Source organism: Poromitra crassiceps (genome assembly GCF_964638095.1).
Source record: "Poromitra crassiceps genome assembly, chromosome: 20".
In the NCBI taxonomy this organism is placed as follows: Eukaryota; Metazoa; Chordata; class Actinopteri; order Beryciformes; family Melamphaidae; genus Poromitra; species Poromitra crassiceps.
Window position 1 is genome coordinate 16,619,570 of NC_139637.1, and position 18,186 is coordinate 16,637,755.

The 18,186-nt window shown below is 44.6% G+C and overlaps 1 protein-coding gene across 3 annotated transcripts in view; it reads right to left on the reverse strand.

Moving 5' to 3' along the window:
- LOC310794749 (paired box protein Pax-7-like) overlaps nt 1-17,125 on the reverse strand; it is a gene marked incomplete at both ends in the record, with an annotated part of 98,871 nt that extends 81,746 nt beyond the window's left edge. For 2 of the 3 annotated variants that reach the window (XM_083656777.1, XM_083656776.1), the window contains 4 exons: nt 14,626-14,754; nt 15,160-15,304; nt 15,714-15,949; nt 17,038-17,125. In XM_083656777.1, coding sequence (XP_083512903.1) covers nt 14,626-14,754; nt 15,160-15,304; nt 15,714-15,949; nt 17,038-17,125 — 598 coding nt within the window. The remainder of the gene's footprint in view (nt 1-14,625; nt 14,755-15,159; nt 15,305-15,713; nt 15,950-17,037) is intronic. The other variant, XM_083656778.1, reaches the window with a different exon arrangement.
- Nucleotides 17,126-18,186: the final 1,061 nt, after the last annotated feature.

The following is an 18,186-nucleotide window of genomic DNA, read 5'->3' on the forward strand; positions in this document are numbered from 1 at the left end:
TCCTCTCAGTTCTTTGACCCTTTAGGCAAAAAAAAACAAGTTAAGGTGGTTTTCATAGGCAGAGACGCAGTATCAGCTATAATCGTAACCCCCAGGTCAAGATAAGCCAGCCACACAGAGACCTTTAGATCCAACTGTATTAAACGTCACAGATAATGCCAGCGTCAGCCATTTTGTGCCTTAAACCCACTCAAACAAAGATACAAAAAAAACAGTCAAGCGAAAAACAACCTCAAGCCAAAAGATGCTGTTGAAGTCCACTGATGTGTAACTGTCTGTGTCGTCTTGTCTGTTCACTGTCAAGACAAGGATCTATTCCATAAACACCTTTTTAAACAGACAGGTTTACGGTCAAATAAACACCTTTCAGTTAAGATGCCTGTCGACAATCCGATCTGATCAGCACATGATGCGTATATGAATTATTACAATAAACAGCACCTGCACATTCACTTTGAGGATTTCTGTTGAGCTCGCAGTGGAGAGGAAAGATATAGAGGCTAATAGCAGGTCGTCATACAGGCCAACCCCAAACTATTACATGTAGCTGAGTGACAGTGATTCTTCAGACATCTCTGTTTCAAGTGTAAAAGGTGTTGATTAGAACATAACTCTTTTTTCTTCGTACTAATGTACGTCTTTAAAAGTTTCCAACAGCAATTACAAGTTATATGTATCCGCCTACTGGGCATTTTCCAAGAACACTTTTCTTGTCAAGAGAGAAATTCTTCAGAGTCAAATCCCAAAACCGCCCATATCCTCACTTTATCCACCACTCCCACCACCACCATCATTAAGATGTCAACACCCCCATGGCACCAACATGTGTACTATCACACATGTATAATGAAATATAAATCTTTACTTATTAAAAAAAAGATAGTATTCATACGATGGACATGTTTCAATAAGGAAATGTTGCGACTGGCAATGGAACCGTGCAAAACAAAGCAGCAACGCCAGGTTTTCTGCCAAGAAAACTAGCGAGTAAAAAGTCTCCGTCGACCACGGTGCCTTCACTGACCACGGTGCCTTCACTGACCACACTGACCACGGTGCCTTCACTGACCACGGTGCCTTCACTGACCACGGTGCCTTCACTGACCACGGTGCCTTCACTGACCACGGTGCCTTCACTGACCATGGTGCCTTCACTGTCGCTGCTGACCAAGGAATTGGACAGCAAGGAAACAGATGCCTTGGCCGGTGAGGGAGCGACAACATGACATGTGCTTTTTGATCATTTCACATGGAAAACCTCCTCGTATGTGATGTATCTGCACTTCAAAAACACATTATTCTCTCTTTTTCTGTGCTTCTTTGTTTCTCAATACCTGATGTTCTCTAATAGCGGTCTGAATGCAATTCCGCCTGTAATCTGCTCCCCCTTAGATCGGTGCCCAACCCCCAACCAGCACCCAGAACCCAGCACCCAGCACCCTGTGTTTAGTCGCCCTGTGCGCTGCAGGACCACAGCTTGCCTGTAGGTGAGCGCCAGGTGGGGGCACACAACACCACCACCATCCCACTGCTAATGGTGACACCCTATGGGTGACACTGTCAGGATCGGGGTGAGAAGTGTGGATCTAATCGCGGGTAGTTGATGAGGTCTGGAGAAGCCGGGGTGCTGTGGAACTTGGTAGCTTGAAAGCTGGGAGCTGCACTGTTCGGGGTTTGGGAACAGTTGGTTGCAGGTTGCAGACGTTGCTTGAGATTGGTATGATCCTAATTTAGATTATGAATCACTCACCAGAGCCTGCTGGAACAGGCCTTTATAGATCCGAGCATGACACCACCTGTGCTATGACATCATACCGTTTGTGACATCATCAGAGACATGACATCACCTGTGCTATGACATCACTAGCGAAAGGCATGAAAGACACTTATGAACCATGACATCATCAGTGATCGATGACATCATAGTCGGAATGATGACGTCAAAGTAGGGATGATGACGTCATCCTAACAGTACCCTCCCCTCAACGGACGTCACCTGGCGTCCAATGATGGCATCTGGGAGATGGCATCTGGGAGACAAAAAACCGTAGGTTCTGGTGGAGGTGCTCTTCCGCAGGTGGTTAGACGCAGGTGGTTAGGCCCCAAAGGGGGTGTAAGAGAGTGAGGTGCTCTTCAGCAGGTGGTTAGATGCAGGTGGTCAGACCCCAAAGGGGGTGCAGGACAGTGGAGGTGCTCCTCCCTAATACAGGATATCGAAGCCATAGATGGACCGATACGTGGATAGAACTTCCACCGGGTCCGGTGGATCCTCTGGGACCGGCCATCCCCCGGGGCACGATCCAAACATGGGAGGCTGGGGACCATCAAAAGGGTCAAATGCCGCCGTCTCCGAAGGCAGAGCCGCAGGGGGATCTGACACAGCGAGGCCTGCCCTCCCGACCTGTAGTTTGGGCAGGACACCCACCGTCTCCTCCTTTAAACGCCTCTTATTTCTTCTTGCTCTTGACCGAGGGCTGACGACACTACGGGAGCCTCCCAGCATGAGTTGTTGGTCCAGCATGAGTTGTTGGTCAAGGACAGGAATTGGCTGCTGCTGGGGTACGGGTTCAGACTCGGCGAGGGGAAGGTCCACAGGTTGTGCCTCAGGTACAGGTTCAGACTCGGCGAGGGGCAGGTCCACAGGTTGTGCCTCAGGTTGTGCCTCAGGGCCAGCAGACTCGGAGGCCCCCTGCGGGGGGACGGAGCCGATCTGCAGGCAGCGATTGAGCTTCCCAAAAAGACGGTCGACAGTCCTCTCCAACTCGTTAACCCTCTTGGAGACACACTGCCACTCCTGGGTCCTGCAGGGAGCGCTACCCAACCGTACAGATCTTTCGGCTGGACACGTAGAGTCTTGATCCAGAGAGAGTACCACGGGCCGGCGAGCGGTGGGACCACTTACTGGACGCCGGGAGCAGGAGGAGAGGTAATGCCCGGCTCGACCACAGTACAGGCAGCTCCGGGTGTCCAAACGGCGCTGCCTCTCCTCTGGTGTGATGCGAACCCTGCCGGTCAGGTCACGGTACAGATGGCTGCTGGGACTCGAATGTGGCTGCCCCTGCTCTGGGATGACGCGAACTCCCCCCCAGAATATGCCCTTAGCAGCTGGAGGCGGCCGAGAGGCAGAGCTAGAAGCAACGGCCGCTGTGGACGGGGGAGTGGCAGGTCTGGAAACCTCCGGAACGGCGGCGCGCTCGGAAACTGGGGCAGGAGGGGCAGAAGGCTGCGGAATGGCACCCTGGGGGCCTAGCCCGTCGAGACGATCTAGCCGGCCAATCAAGAGGGCGTGTCGATCAGCGGCTTCGGAAGCCAGAGCCTGGATTGCTTTTTCCTGGTGGGCAATCAGGCGTCTTGACTCAAGTGCGAGGTCTTGCAGAGGCTGCGGGGTGACACCCTCAGGAGGATTCAGTCCGTCGAGACGATCTAGCCGGCCAATCAAGAGGGCGTGCCGACCAGCGGCTTCGGAAGCCAGAGCCTGGATTGCTTTTTCCTGCTGGGCGTGCCGATCAGTGGCTTCGAGAGCCAGAGCCTGGGTTGCTCTTGCGAGGAGCTCAATTATCATTCGAAAGGCCTCCCTGATTGGCGGAGATGTATCCGCTAGATCCAGTTCGGAGTGATTCATACTGTCAGGATCGGGGTGAGAAGTGTGGATCTAATCGCGGGTAGTTGATGAGGTCTGGAGAAGCCGGGGTGCTGTGGAACTTGGTAGCTTGAAAGCTGGGAGCTGCACTGTTCGGGGTTTGGGAACAGTTGGTTGCAGGTTGCAGACGTTGCTTGAGATTGGTATGATCCTAATTTAGATTATGAATCACTCGCCAGAGCCTGCTGGAACAGGCCTTTATAGATCCGAGCATGACACCACCTGTGCTATGACATCATACCGTTTGTGACATCATCAGAGACATGACATCACCTGTGCTATGACATCACTAGCGAAAGGCATGAAAGACACTTATGAACCATGACATCATCAGTGATCGATGACATCATAGTCGGAATGATGACGTCAAAGTAGGGATGATGACGTCATCCTAACACCGGGACGACCACAGTCGCAGCCTGTTTCCTTGCAAATCCAGGGTGTTGTGGGGTCGTTTCCCCTGGGAGCCGCCCGCATTCAGCCACAAGTCATCATCTCGCCCAGACAAATCAGTCATGGGCAGCAAGCAGCAAGTGCATCTCCTGGCAAAACCTGGCTCTGTCTAAATCAACGCTGAATTTCTGATTTTGTTTTTTGTGGGCACCAGCAGGTCCTGAGGAATTCTCTACTTGCTGCTGGTCAAATCTGTCTTTAGCAAATAAAGTTACTGGCCAGTGGCCGGCAATGTTTTGAGTGAGGGAGGGGGGGGGGGTTGTTTGTTGGACAGATGAAGCCAATGCGGAAATAACTGCAGTTCCTCGATTGGCCACTTGAGGCTGGCTGCAAAAGGGAGGCATTCCCCATTCACTCCCATGTTAAAATGCCCGCCTTTACAGCAGAAATAATTAATAAAGAATAATAAATTTACAGCCTGGTTAAAGGTTTTGGTCTCTATAGCAAACTTCACCTTTCATGACAACAGTACGGGGGCAAATTTTGATATAACTCACCCGTCTAAAGTAAAATAGCTTTACACTTTAGAACAGGTTTTTTTTTAAAATCTGAGACTGCCCCGGTGCCCCCGATCGTTTTGCGCAAATCCTGGATGCCTATGGTGATGCCTATGATTATATTATTTGATCCCATATATTGAGCCAGGCAAGAGATAGCCTGATATTGCTGTTTGACATACTTTAGACTACACCATTATCAAATATTTAAAGGTGCAAAGCCTGAAAAATTGCTGGAGCTTATTGTAGGCATCATATTTATTATTGAGTGTAGTTCTAACAAGGTAAAACTTTTTTTTATCATTATGAAAATGATGTTGCTCTGGCCGAGTCCAGAAGCATTGTCATCTTCTGAGATAAAATTGTGATTATAGCGCCTGATTCTAATAGGAACGAAGAGGAGAGTTTTCAACTATGAATAGGTTTTGGTCTGAACAACCGATGCCCTTAGTCAACTGACTTTGTCCTGACTTGTTACACTCCATGTCCTCCTTCGGAAGCAGTCGACTCGATGGAGTGGGTGATTTGGAAGGTCTGGACCAAGCAAGGCATTTGTGGAAGATGAGGGATGTGGACTGAACTGTTATGTCTGCTTTGCAGCGAGCTCTACTGACAGACAGGCAGTCGCTAACAAGGGGGGGAAAGGAGAAAAGAGTACGAAAAGGAGGAGAGAGGCCCGTCTGTTATTTTGTGTCTGCTTCGGCTATTCAGGGAGTTGATGAACTCCTCCAAAAGTTTATTAAGGGGAAGGCAAACAATACGAACCAAAGGCTTCAGGCGAGCAGAGGCTGACAGTCTATAAAGAGGCGGCCATTGTGGCCCAGAGACAGATGCATGAATACCTCTGAATAGACTCCCTCACAGTGACACGATTGAGCGAGACAACGGCAAAACGCTGAGAAGCAAAGGGCTCTCCTCTCCTCTCCACCGAGCCGAGCAGGATCTCTCTGCATTCACCTACATCTGCAGTGGGAGGGGCTGCAGCGGGAGGGGCGGGGCTGGGAGGGGCTGCCCTGGTCCAGTCAATGCAGTGGGTTTTACTGGTGTTTTTTGGTGTTTTCCTACGCCCACTCCGGCCAGCAGGTGTCTTGAGTCGATGAGGGAAATATGCCAATGGGCATAAAAGGACAATAGAGGACGAGAGACATTTACTTTTGCAGCTCGTTCCACAGTTTGCCCAGTTGAATGTCAGTCATTCTGGAGCGCTGGTGCCCTTTTGGTTCTTGGAATCATATGTGTGATGCCAGAACTCTTGTGTGTGTAAACATCCTGAACAATAACAAAGTTAATAATTCGACATTATTCTAGGAATGGGCAATTTTAGGATGAAAAGAGAGGAATATTCTAAAGCAGAGGTTTTCAAAGTGGGGGGCCGGCCTCCCCAGGGGGGGCTCCATACAGTTTCAGGGGAGGCTCAGTGAATGGGAGTGAAAAAATATTATAGCCTAAATGTGTGTGATTTGGTTAAAGAGATATAAGATACAATAGTTTTGGGGTAGCATATTTTACCGTTTTCCCCACTTTCATGCCTTCGGAGAGACCTCTTTTTTTTTTAATGTATTTTGAACATTGAATAAAAGAGGTCGGTGGTTCGATCCCCGCCTCCTCCAGTCTGCATGTCGAAGTGTCCTTGGGCAAGATACTGAACCCCAGATTGCTCCCGATGGCTGTGCCAGCACCTTGCGTGGCAGCTTGCCACCATCGGTGAATGTACCTACTCATTGTAAAGTGCTTTGGGTGAAAGTGCTAAATAAATGCATTGACCATTGTACATGGTTCCTTCATTTAAGCGTGCCAAAGGTATTTTGTCATGTAATATGTCCTCACATTTTTTGACATGCACGCACTTGTAGAATATTTCAACCTAGAAACATATACACATGATATCTTGCATTCAATACTTTCACTCATATCCTCATTTCAGCTGTGGGCTAGATTTAGATCAGAATGACTTCAATGCAATCGAATGCATCCTTCATAAAATACATGTACAAAATATGTAGAGATGTAAACAAGTGTCTGAGATTTCCATCTACCCCAAATCAGCATGCTGCTGCTATAAAACCTCTTTATGTTAGCTGTTGTTATTTAGACAACATGTATTCCATACTGTACTTAGAGCAAAGAGCGATCCACACCGAACAAGAAAGAGATTTTTTTTTAATTGGCTGAAATTCAAAAAATGAGTTCTCAAGTCTGCTCAAGTCTGGTGAGGCCAGCCCGTTCTCACTCCGAACTAGTACCAGAGCCCTGCTTTGTCAGGCGCCTTTTGCGTTTGAGGTAACATGCCCCGGCGCCTTGAGCGTTTTATGGAACGCACCACGGGCAGACCGGTCAAGTAAGGTGTCGAGCTCGTTGTCCAGAATGAGTTGGGAAGAGGGGACCCTCTCTCTGCCTGGTTTTGGTTAAGGGGCTTGGGGCTTGAAGACCCCTGCGTCTCCCCTGGAGACCCTAACTCTAAGCCCACCACCATCTCCAGACCCTAACCCTATATGACCAGCACCTACCCAATGCCTAACCCATAACCCCTAAGACCATCTATCCAATGCTTAACCCTAACCCTAAGACCACCCACCCAATGCCTAAAACTAAAGACCACCTATACCCAATGCTTAAACCCAACCTGGGTTGGGCAACAGTTTTGAATGCTTGCAAAACTGTTTACAATTTTCAGATACAGTATGTATCTGATTTATGTGCAAAATAAATCAGCGTTGTTTTTGGGTGGAGTTCTCCTTTAATCAACTGCTGCGTACTTTTGACTTCATCATTTTATAATTTTACAAGCTGGGAATTTTAAGGTATAGAGATAGGACCTTGTAATTGCAAGCTCAAAATGTGTCAAATATTTTCTAAGATTTGCAGTTGTCTAGAGAGTCTGGAGTAACGACCACCTCCGTTTTCAACATCAGTATCATTTGTAAATTGAGCAGCAAGATTGAGGGTACAGCACCAACTAACGCAGAACAGACATAATAGCAGACTCCCATGAGCACGAGTGGTTGGCTCTTCAGCTTGAACTATACACAGTTCACATTATTCCTGATAGCGCGTTAAATATGTGGCTCAAATTATTCCAATGCAGTGACTGAGAAATGCCCATTAATCCACTTTCATACCTTTCAGTAGCGTGAACGTTAACTCTCCCCCAAAAAATTGCAAGGCCTTTATGGGCCAGTAATCTCTGTTATACTTAAGGTCATTTCCTAGCCAATTACATTGGATGGTTGCATTTGGTGAATGTGATTTACTCCATGGATTGATAGAGAAAAGCATGAATAAGCCAATCTAATAGATGCAAGGAGAGAGACCTTTGTCTGGGAATTTCAAACAGGATTTTAGACATGCATTCCCTTTGTAAAATAATTCCTTATTCTATTTTCCCAACCCATCTTCACATGAGAAAGGTAATAATATAATCAGTTATGCACTCTTCAATTTGATTATGCGTGTATCTCTTCTGTCATTTTTTGGCTAATTCGCTTTTCCTAAAAAGTGACCGCCCAAAAAAATCAGCTAAAGACGTGCGGTTTGAGATAAAACGTAAACACTTACAATATAGAGGCCTGTGATTCTTGCTCTGTTGACAGCCACTATTATAATTTATACAACTGATGTAGTAATTTATTTTATTTTATATGTGGCGGTTTCTATGCAAATGTCATAAAGTGGCACTGTATAAAACTGTATCTTGAAGCAATTTATTTACACGGTTTAATTATTTACATTTATTTACATGTTTGTAAAAAATATAAAAGGCAGCCAGATATTTTTTTTTGTAAAGTGGAATCAGAATTGTTTCTTAATTTCATCCACCATGTCCTTCAATGATCAAAGGCTACATTATGTATTCCTATTCAATACAAGTGACAGGAAGGCTATGCAAATCTGTGTCAAATATATGCAGATGATCTTGTCGTTTATTTTAAGTGACAGCTAATGCTACTGCTGGCTTCAAAATAAAAGCAGTTATAGATCAACACACTAAAAACATTTTCTCACAAAGCAGCAAAAAAAAAAAAATCCGACTCATATTGTGACGACTTTCAGGGAGCCGTTTTGTTTTCAGTGTTTCCTGTGTTTGATCCTGCAGCTTGCTGTGCAGAGGCCTCAGACGAGGTGTAGATGAAAGCTTTCCGGATCGTTTTTTCCATCTTGTTCTCTAGCGGGGTCTTGGGTTGGATTCCATGGGAGAGCTAAATGAGTTGGATTTAACCGGACATCTCCACCAGGCCCCTGCAGCCTGTGCCAAATCCCTCCAACAGTGGCGACTAATAAACCAGCCATGCACAAAGTATCAAGTTAACCCTGCACCGATAATAACACCATCTATGTTCAATTCCTTACCTCGGAGAATCACAGACTATACAACAAATTCAATGCCAGTGCAAAATGCACAGCCACAGTGTTACAAAGGCATTGGGGTTTCTAAAGACTGGGGGTCTCCAAAAGGCTCGCCGAGGGCTCAATTACAGAGTAACACAAGTGTTGACATTCTATTAATTTGTGTTTGCCATATTGTTTGTGCTGAGGGTTGTGATTTATATGTTTCCCATTGTGCCGTTAGCAAACGGGGCGTTAATGGGAAGCCCAAGGCTTCTGACTGCCCTCAACCCCGCTTTGCCCCGTTTGCTCTTTGTGAGCCGCTTGTCTTTTGTTGGCTGATCAGCCTCCCATTGGGTTGCCAGACAAGATTCTTGGCATTTGTCGGTCAAATGAAAGGGGGATTAAGGGATGGCTACTGAACACTCCATGGCAAAGAAGTGGGCCGCCATTCTCCTATTCAAAAAACCCCCTCCGCAGTTTAGTAGCTCTCCTCTTTTACATATATTTGTTTTCTCAAAGGACATCATTGAGCGGTCCCGAAAAGACGAGAGGGATAAAAGAAAATCAACAAGTAGGTCAGGCCACGCAGCAAAATGGATGAAGTCTTGATGTACTGTATGTTGAAAAAGAGAAGAAACACTCAATAGCCCCTATTTTTTGGGGTGGATTTTGATTTCAATTGCAATTAGAGACACAATATTTGGATTTGTGATGCTCAAGGCTGTCAATAATAATACGATTTTATTTTTTATTTTTTTTCTGTGATAAAAGCTTATATAGGTCAATTGAATTCCATTTCTGGAGGAACTGAAAGCAGGTGAACAGCGGGGTCACAGAGAGTTCCTGGCACTTGTGTTTTTTTTAAAGAGTGTTTGGAGGCTGATAGTGGAGTGGGAGCCCGGAGCTACTGGTGTCAGCAGCCTCCTTTGTTGTGTGTCAGAAGAGAGTCCCCTCTTCCTCGGTCCCATCACACTTGCCATTTTCCCCTGCATATGATCCCTCTTTGATGGGTGAGCAGCCATGCACACATCCAGTTATGTATATCTACAAAATGAATAGACTGTACTTGATGTGATGATTTGTTTTTCTACACCCTATATGGCCATCTGTCTGATAATGTGAATGTAATGTACATTTTCTTCATATTTCTTTCTTCATATTGGACATAGCATTTTTTTTAAAATAATGTTTCCTTCTTTCTGAATATATTTAATATTTTTGGTATTCATATTGTGCATTATAGTCTCAGTAATGCCTATATTTTGCCATGCTGCCAATAGAGTGTTGATTCTATTTAACATGCTCTAGTGTTGCAGTTGTTGGTTGTGTATGTTTACCTAATATTCTCTTATATTATATCCCATTTATGGTATTTTTTTCTTTGCTCTATATATCCGACTACTATCTGCTAGTGACCCAATTTCCAATAGAGAAGTCTGATCTTATAATGCTGTCCTGCATGCCAGCCTGAGCAAACTGATCAAATCACCAACTCCTTCATTTTACATAAGATAGAGACTCAAACAGACCTAGTTTTGCATAAATGGATGAAAAGAAATGTATAAAATTAAAAAACAATGGCAATTTCTAGCATTGTAATGTAGTGAATTTCACTACTATATACATCCTTGAGATGTGGACTTGTGGAGGTGCACGGGTGAGGGGGCGGGAGTAGTTGCTTTAAAGTTATTGGGGGATTATAAGATTCCAGAGGGGGAGGGGGGGGGTGTCCGTCTACAGTAGACCTTTTAATTTCCCCCCAATGTATTCCAGAAAGAGAAATGGTCCCTTCAAAGAGAAAAGCCCTGTGCACACTGCAGACGAGCGATGGGAGCCGTGCTGCTGGTGGCATGTAGGCCCGTGCAGATAGGTCCTGTCCCACATGGCAAATAGGGCTTAATTAATAGACAGGCAGGCTTGAAAGCAGCGCTGGCACCAGCTAATATGATGAACTCTCCATTGTGGCGGTGTCACCCCAAATGTTTCTGATAAGCGCAGGCACCCGAGGATCAAAGACTCTAAGCTGCTCAATTTCCTACAGCCGCTTCAACGTTTCCTCACCTACTTCTTCCTATACAGTCCTCTCCTCTAAAACACTCTGAAACACACTCAAAAACACTCTGAAACACCCCCTCCTCCTCCTGACAACGGCAGGGTCCGCCTCAGGTTAGCAGGTCACATATAGCATTAATATTCAGCCTATTTATTATTGTCAGCACTTGAATTGACGGGACAAGATATAACACCAATGAGAAAATGTGTTCACGTCCCCTCCCCCACTCTGGACTCATATGGAGAATGCCATTATTTATGTTTTTACATTCATGTGTGTATTTATAAAGGAGTAAAATTCCATGGCACTGCTGTGCTCATGCTGGGTGACAATTTCCTTTGGCAATCAGCTTAGTCCCCAGAGGAGTCCATTCACATAAGCCCAAGGCTGTGGCAAAATCCCTGCATCTAATATCATGTACCACACCACAACTATCCACGATCATGTATGCCTGATGATTTACAAGACATTTTTATTTTGATAAATTGTTAAGACAGAGGGACTGACAAGATATTGTCTGGTCAGTGTGCTTAATTGACTTGACATGTGTTAAGATGAAGCACAAAACACAGTATGAACCTGCATGACCTGTGACTATGGTTTGATATCTGAGAAGCAAGTTCCATGCAAATTAGAGAGGCATGACGGGGCAATGAATTATATGGAAATTCTGACAGCCATAAATTGTTTTTGAAATCTGGTCTAAAAACACTGAATCACATATATCTCAAAGGTTTTGAATTGTCAAAATTACTATAAATGTCAAGTTCCACATTTAATTTGTTGCTATTTTAAGCAGGAGGCCAAATTTATTTCCAGCATGATGACTAAATTGAACTGTTATATGGGCTAAAACAATGAATTGTATTATTATTATTATTATTATTATTATTATTATTATTATTATTATTATTATTATTATTATTATTATGCTACAGTCATATTGGCTCTGCAGCCTTTTGTCTATTTTTCAATATGTCCCATTTAAAAAAAAAGGTGTTCCAGTGAAATTTGGTGCGAGGCATGAGGGGGGAGAGGGGAGGTTAATCCGAGTTTAATACTGATGCACAGCCCAGGACCAGCCGAGGCTGTGATGATTGTGTTATCTCCAGGCAACATTTGGGTCTCCCTCCATTTCAACCCGGCAAAATAGCTGCATGGAGAAAGTGCAGATGGAGCTGACTAAAACTGTGGATGCCCGGGGGAAAATGTTATTAATAGCTAATAACTTCCCATACACTCTCTCACTAAAGCTGCTTCTCGTCACTGCGCCTGGATTTGTTTGAAGTGCTCTCTCCATCCTCGACGTCGACCCTTTTTTTTCAACCATGCAGGCTTATTTTGGACTCAAGAATAGCCGTTTTCTCTCTGCCTCCCTCTCCCTCTCCCTCTCCCTCTCTCTCTCTCTCTGATCGTATTGAGAAACATCACTTCGAAGAAATGCTGCCATGAAAATGCGGGTGCTGACTTGTTGTTTATGTTGCTATTTTCATATCAGACGCTTTTATATGAAAACATATTATGCTATTTTATTTTACAATGCTATATCGGACCTGGCAGCACATGACTCATGCCATGGTTATCTGACCTATCGATTACACCTGCACAAAGTGCAAATTCTGTCAGCTGACCGTGAACTAGTCCTATGGTGTCATTGGCCTTGCATCACACAACATATGGATTTCTATGGGATTGTGTGACAACCATATTATTGCAAATAAAACAATGAGTGAATTGTGTGACCTGTCTGGTATAAATGTTGCTGCTTTGACAAAGTTTCAAATTAATTCCTGAATTATTTTTTGTTAATAAATAGCCTATTTCACGAGTAATAGTTTTGTCAAATTGTATTTTGCATTGGTAGCCAATTAAGTAGTAAAAAAAAAAAAAAAAAAAAAAAAAAACGTTTAGTGAGAGTGTGGGTAGGCTATTTTGCACTGTGACTTGAGATTTTTGTCTTGCCCTTTGGTGTGCTCTGTCCTCAGTCAGCCCGTCTTTTCTCAATGCAGCTTGTTATTTCAAAATGAGGTCACAGCGTCTGAAAAACGACAGCTCTGATCCTATAGCTTATGACTAGGGCCTTGAATTTATGCACCAAGCAAACGGTGCTCCTCCTGATGCAAAAGCCACTAATGTATGTACAATATGTGGTTACACGTGACGTCACTATAGGCTACCCTTGCAGTTAAACATCTGATATAGCCTCAATTCCCACATCAGTGTCCAGTTTAAGCAAACCACCGCTAAAGTCGGCAGGCCCAGTCCAGCCTCCTGTCTGTCTAGCGGAAAGAGGCAGCAGGCAGGCATAAGATTCTCTCTCTGTCTATTTAATTTAACACTGCTGCGAAAAATGTATGTCTCGACTTTCTGCAAGGTCCTGGCAACACCAAAAACATACAAATGCAATAATAAATATTTAGAAAATACAATCTTAACAACCAGAGAGGAACGCTAAAATCTCCTGAATTTGCGCCGCGGGCTGCAGCCACGAAGTGAGCCGTTTAGAGATGAAAGTGAAAAGAAATAAAAGCGCTCAATTTAATCTGCTCTAAAGCCCTTCGACACAACGTAGTGCTGGAAACTGCGAGAGTGAGGGCTGATAGCGGATAAATACATTTCTTACCATGCCTGCGAGCTATTTACACCGCTCTGCAACACAGACGCAGCCCATTCAGCAGACACCGGTTTCATTACGCGCTGTAATAAGTCTTAGCGTTATTAATGCCAGGCCAGATGAGAGAATGAAACAACACTGATCGTTTTTTTTGAAAATTTAAAAAAGGGGACAGCTGATATGCTGCTGCTTTCAGCAGCGTGTCAAAACGTGCATGGCGGCATAAATACATGTCACAGTCTAACCAGTCACACCAGTGGTCCAGCCAAGTTCGGGACAGTGTCTGTCAACGTTAAGATCACAGCGGGCCTCAGCGGTAAAATCAAACAGGAGTTGAGAAATGCATGTGCAAAACCAACATCACAATTCAGCGATAAACAAACAAAACAACCATAAGGACTATACACATTTTGCATCAACTATCTCCATAATCAACAGAAGGACAAAATAATCTCTGCATTTTTTCTTTTCATTTTTTTTTTGCAGGAGGGACAAGTTAGAGTTTCTTTTCCTTCATCCTTTTTTTGGGGGGGGGGGGGGGGGGGGGGGTAACATAGTTCCTAAATGCCAACCTCATAGCCTATAGGTCGTGCATATTATATAGGCGTGCTGCAGAGCGGTAGGCTAATTGATATTGACTGTCACATCGGTCATCTGTCAGCATCAGTTTCAAGGGACCGTTTAAGCAGCAGCGCCACAGGAGCCCGATGCACTCCAGCGCTATCCATCAAAGCTCATCATAAATAATTAAGCGGCTCCTGTCTCATGTGGGCAAACAGCTTAGAGGAGAGGAAAACCAAGCGACAAAACGACAGTTAGGGCCCATTTGTAATTCATCATGCATGCAGGCCTGGCTATATGTTAACCTGCTGCACGGGGCACGGGACCACGCCAGCCTGCAGGCCCATGCTCTGGCCTACCGACCAAGCCAGCAGTGCAGGCCCATGCTCTGGCCTACCGACCAAGCCAGCAGTGCAGGCCCATGCTCTGCTGCACGGGGCACGGGACCACGCCAGCAGTGCAGGCCCATGCTCTGGCCTACCTTTGTCGCCCAGGATACCGTCGATGCTGTGCTTGGTCTTCTTCTCTCCGTCCGAGTCTTTTTTATCGCAGTCGTCCTCGTCGTCCTTTTTCCCAAAGCGAGCCCGAAGAACACGGCTGATTGAACTCACTGCAAACAGAAGGGCAGCGCGTTTCATGGCGCTCAATTAAGATAATAAGAATAAGCATCATAATCATAGGCTCAATAAATAATAATAATAATAATAATAATAATAATAATAATAATAATAATAATAATAATAATATGTTAATAATAACCATCGTGATAACGCATGGGCCTATTGCAGCTATTAATTACTAATAATAATAACAACAATAACAATAATTATTACGGTATAATAATAATAATAATAATAATAACAACAACAACAACAACACAACCTTCGTTTGCCTCCTTTGGATGGCACTCCATTTTGTAGGGTTTTATCGACAATAGGCTATAAATGTATTTTTTCTTTTAACTTTGGTCCAGATTCTAAGGGTAAATAGTTGAGGATGAAGAAAGGCGGCTTACCGGAGGAGGCCTCACCTGAAGGGACTGTGCTTCTGTCACACACGCCGTCCTTCAGCAGCTTATCCCGGATCTCCCAGCTGAACATGCCGGGGTTGTCCCGCTTGTACTCCTCTATCCGTTTCTCCACGTCCGGCGTGGCTACCTGCTGCAGGGGCGAAATCAGACCGACAAATAAGGAAAAGGACACCAGTGCAACAAAAACAATCAAATTAATACAGCTTGACGGGGTTGGATATAGAAACAATTCGGCTGTGAACTTTTCTAAACATGTCCAAATTTGGCAACCAAGACGATGTTGAACAGATTTGGCTGTTTGAAATTTAAATTAGAATTGGTATGAAAAATATAGGCTATAGGCTACAAATAATTAATTATATTGTGTAAAAATGTAATAGGCCTAAATAATCAAGAACATTTATAATTATAAAATAAAATAAACAAAACAATTGTGTTTATTTTGATTAGGCTACTCTTATTCTCATTTGAATGTGTTTTCTTTCTTTTTAAAATTAGCATAGTAAACTCATAATTATAGGCCAATATCGTTAATGTACCCTGGGTTTGCTGCCTCCAATGGCCCCGGGCCGTATGGAGCCAGTCTCCTGGTAGCGGCAGAGGATCTTGGACACGCAGCCGTGGGAGACACGCAGTTGTCTGGAGATGACGCAGGGCCGGATGCCGTGGTGGGCCATCTCCACTATCTTGTGCCTGATGTGGTTGGGCAGTGGCCGGCCATTGATGAACACCCCGCCGAGCTGGTTGACCCGGCCCTGGCCCAGAGGGGTGGACACTGCAGCGGACAACACAAGCTATAGGCTTTCTGACTCAACCACACACACGCCTGTCCTTCAGAAACTCCCACACAGATTGTAGCCCAACGTTTTATTCTGGCAATTGGATTGGATTGGATTCGTATTCCATGAGCTCGCTGGAAATAATGATGTGCCCAATCTGGTCTCAGGTATGAGATTTATGCATTATTGTTATTATTGTTATTGTTATTATTATTATTATTATTATTATTATTATTATTATTATTATTATTAAAAAACCGACACATGAAGAAGACTCATCCCATTACATGCAATATGCACTTTTAAAATGCATTTAAAAACCTGTCTTTTAAAATGCATCCTCCACAGGCAACTCGGCCAAATTGTGCAGCATCACTGAAAGGCCCAAGTGAAGTATCCGCTCTATTCACAGTCAGATCGTGTTCAGTCGTAAAGTTTAAAGAGCCCGGTAATTTATTGTGTGAAGTAGAAATGGCTGCACCACCACATGCAGCAGCTGACTGCCGCCTGTCATTAAGCAGACGGGAGGCACTCCACTGTCCCATCCGACACTGGAGAGGCGGTGAAGAGCCATGGTGTGCCCGCTCTCATTATTCACCGCCACGCTGTCCAAATATTGATGTAATCCCTTGATTCTTCGTTTTGCGGTGTATTTTATTTTAATTTGGAGCAGCGGGACACTTGAGGAAATCCCATGATCTTGGCTATAACTGTCTCTCGGTGTTCCTGGTTTAGTAAGGGCCACTTGAGCACGAAGTTTGCTGGCGAAACGCTCACTTGGATTATTAATAAATGGAAATATATTGTGTATGAAGCCCGGAGATTATCCTTATTTTTTATTTTATTTTTCTAACAAAGGAGCTTCCCGTAACGGTTTAATTTATTCCGTTTAAAGTTTAGTCCTTACATTGCTTTTTTTAATAGGCTATATAATTTTAATGTTTTTTTTTTTACATTTAGGCATAAAGTTATAGCAACTCTAAAATATATAGCCTATACTATTTTCCAGGCTACACAAACATTCCTTCGCATTTTTTGAAGCAATATGCTCTCTGAAAAGCAAGAGACCCATGCAGCGACCTACCTTCCAGAGGGAAGCCGGTGCGGGGATAGCAGGTCTGTCCGGGCGCCGGGCGCATCATCCGCGGTACCGTTCCTGGCAAAGACGACATGGCATGGCACCGTTAAAAACAACAACACGAACACGTTTCTATCCGTCCAAACCGAGTCCAGACTTGTTAGTGACAAAATGTTTTAAAGGTGGAAAATGTGTGGGCGGTCCAACGTGTGACGGAGAAGCAAAAAGGAAGCAACTATAAACACGAAAGCCACCAAAACAAAACAAAACGAAACAAAAACAAACCAATGAACAGTCAAGTTAGTGGTGCAGTGCAGGTGCTGTCTGTGTGGAGAGAGGGGGTCCCTTACTGTGTGTTGAGGATATGGAACTGGTGTGTCTACTGGCTGGAGGTCATGCAGGCTAACTGCTGTGTCTACTGGCTGGAGGTCATGCAGGCTAACTGCTGTGCAGACTGGACCAGTTCACTGTCTCCACTGGACCCACTCTGGACCAGCCGGGCACGAGGAGGAGGAGGCGGAGGGGGCCGGGCCGGGCCGCGCCCCCATAGGCTAGTGCAGCTTTCTTTGATTCACGAGGGAAGAGTTGCCTCAGCCAATAGGAATGAAGGGATACATACACACCAACACACTAACACTGTATTCACAATAAACACTAACACATGCATACTAGGCTACTACACACACTATATTCCCACTAACCTGAACGTCTGTACAGATTTTAACATTTCTACTATTCAGAGCATCAATGTGATATATTATATACTGAGCAGTAGGCTATAAATTGTGATGTGTATGAATTGTGGTGTATAAATTGCATAATATGTAGCCTATTCTCTGATCTTTTCTACTTCAGAATGTGTAATTGATTGTATTCTTGTATATTATTAGTGCTGTATTTTATGTCAACATGCCCTGCATGGGGCTGCAGGAGGATATAGAAAAATTCTATAATCTGGTGCAAAAGCATCTTTTATCTTTGAGATCAATGTCATCTTTTGCACATGTGGTCCCTGACAAATAAACACAATAAACTAAACCACACTAACACACACACAGTAGCCTACATCTTGGGGTGGTATGGTGGCTCGGTTAGCACGTCTGTCTGTCGCCTGAGCTCACCTCCCAGCAAGAAGGTTGTGGGTTCGAATCTCCT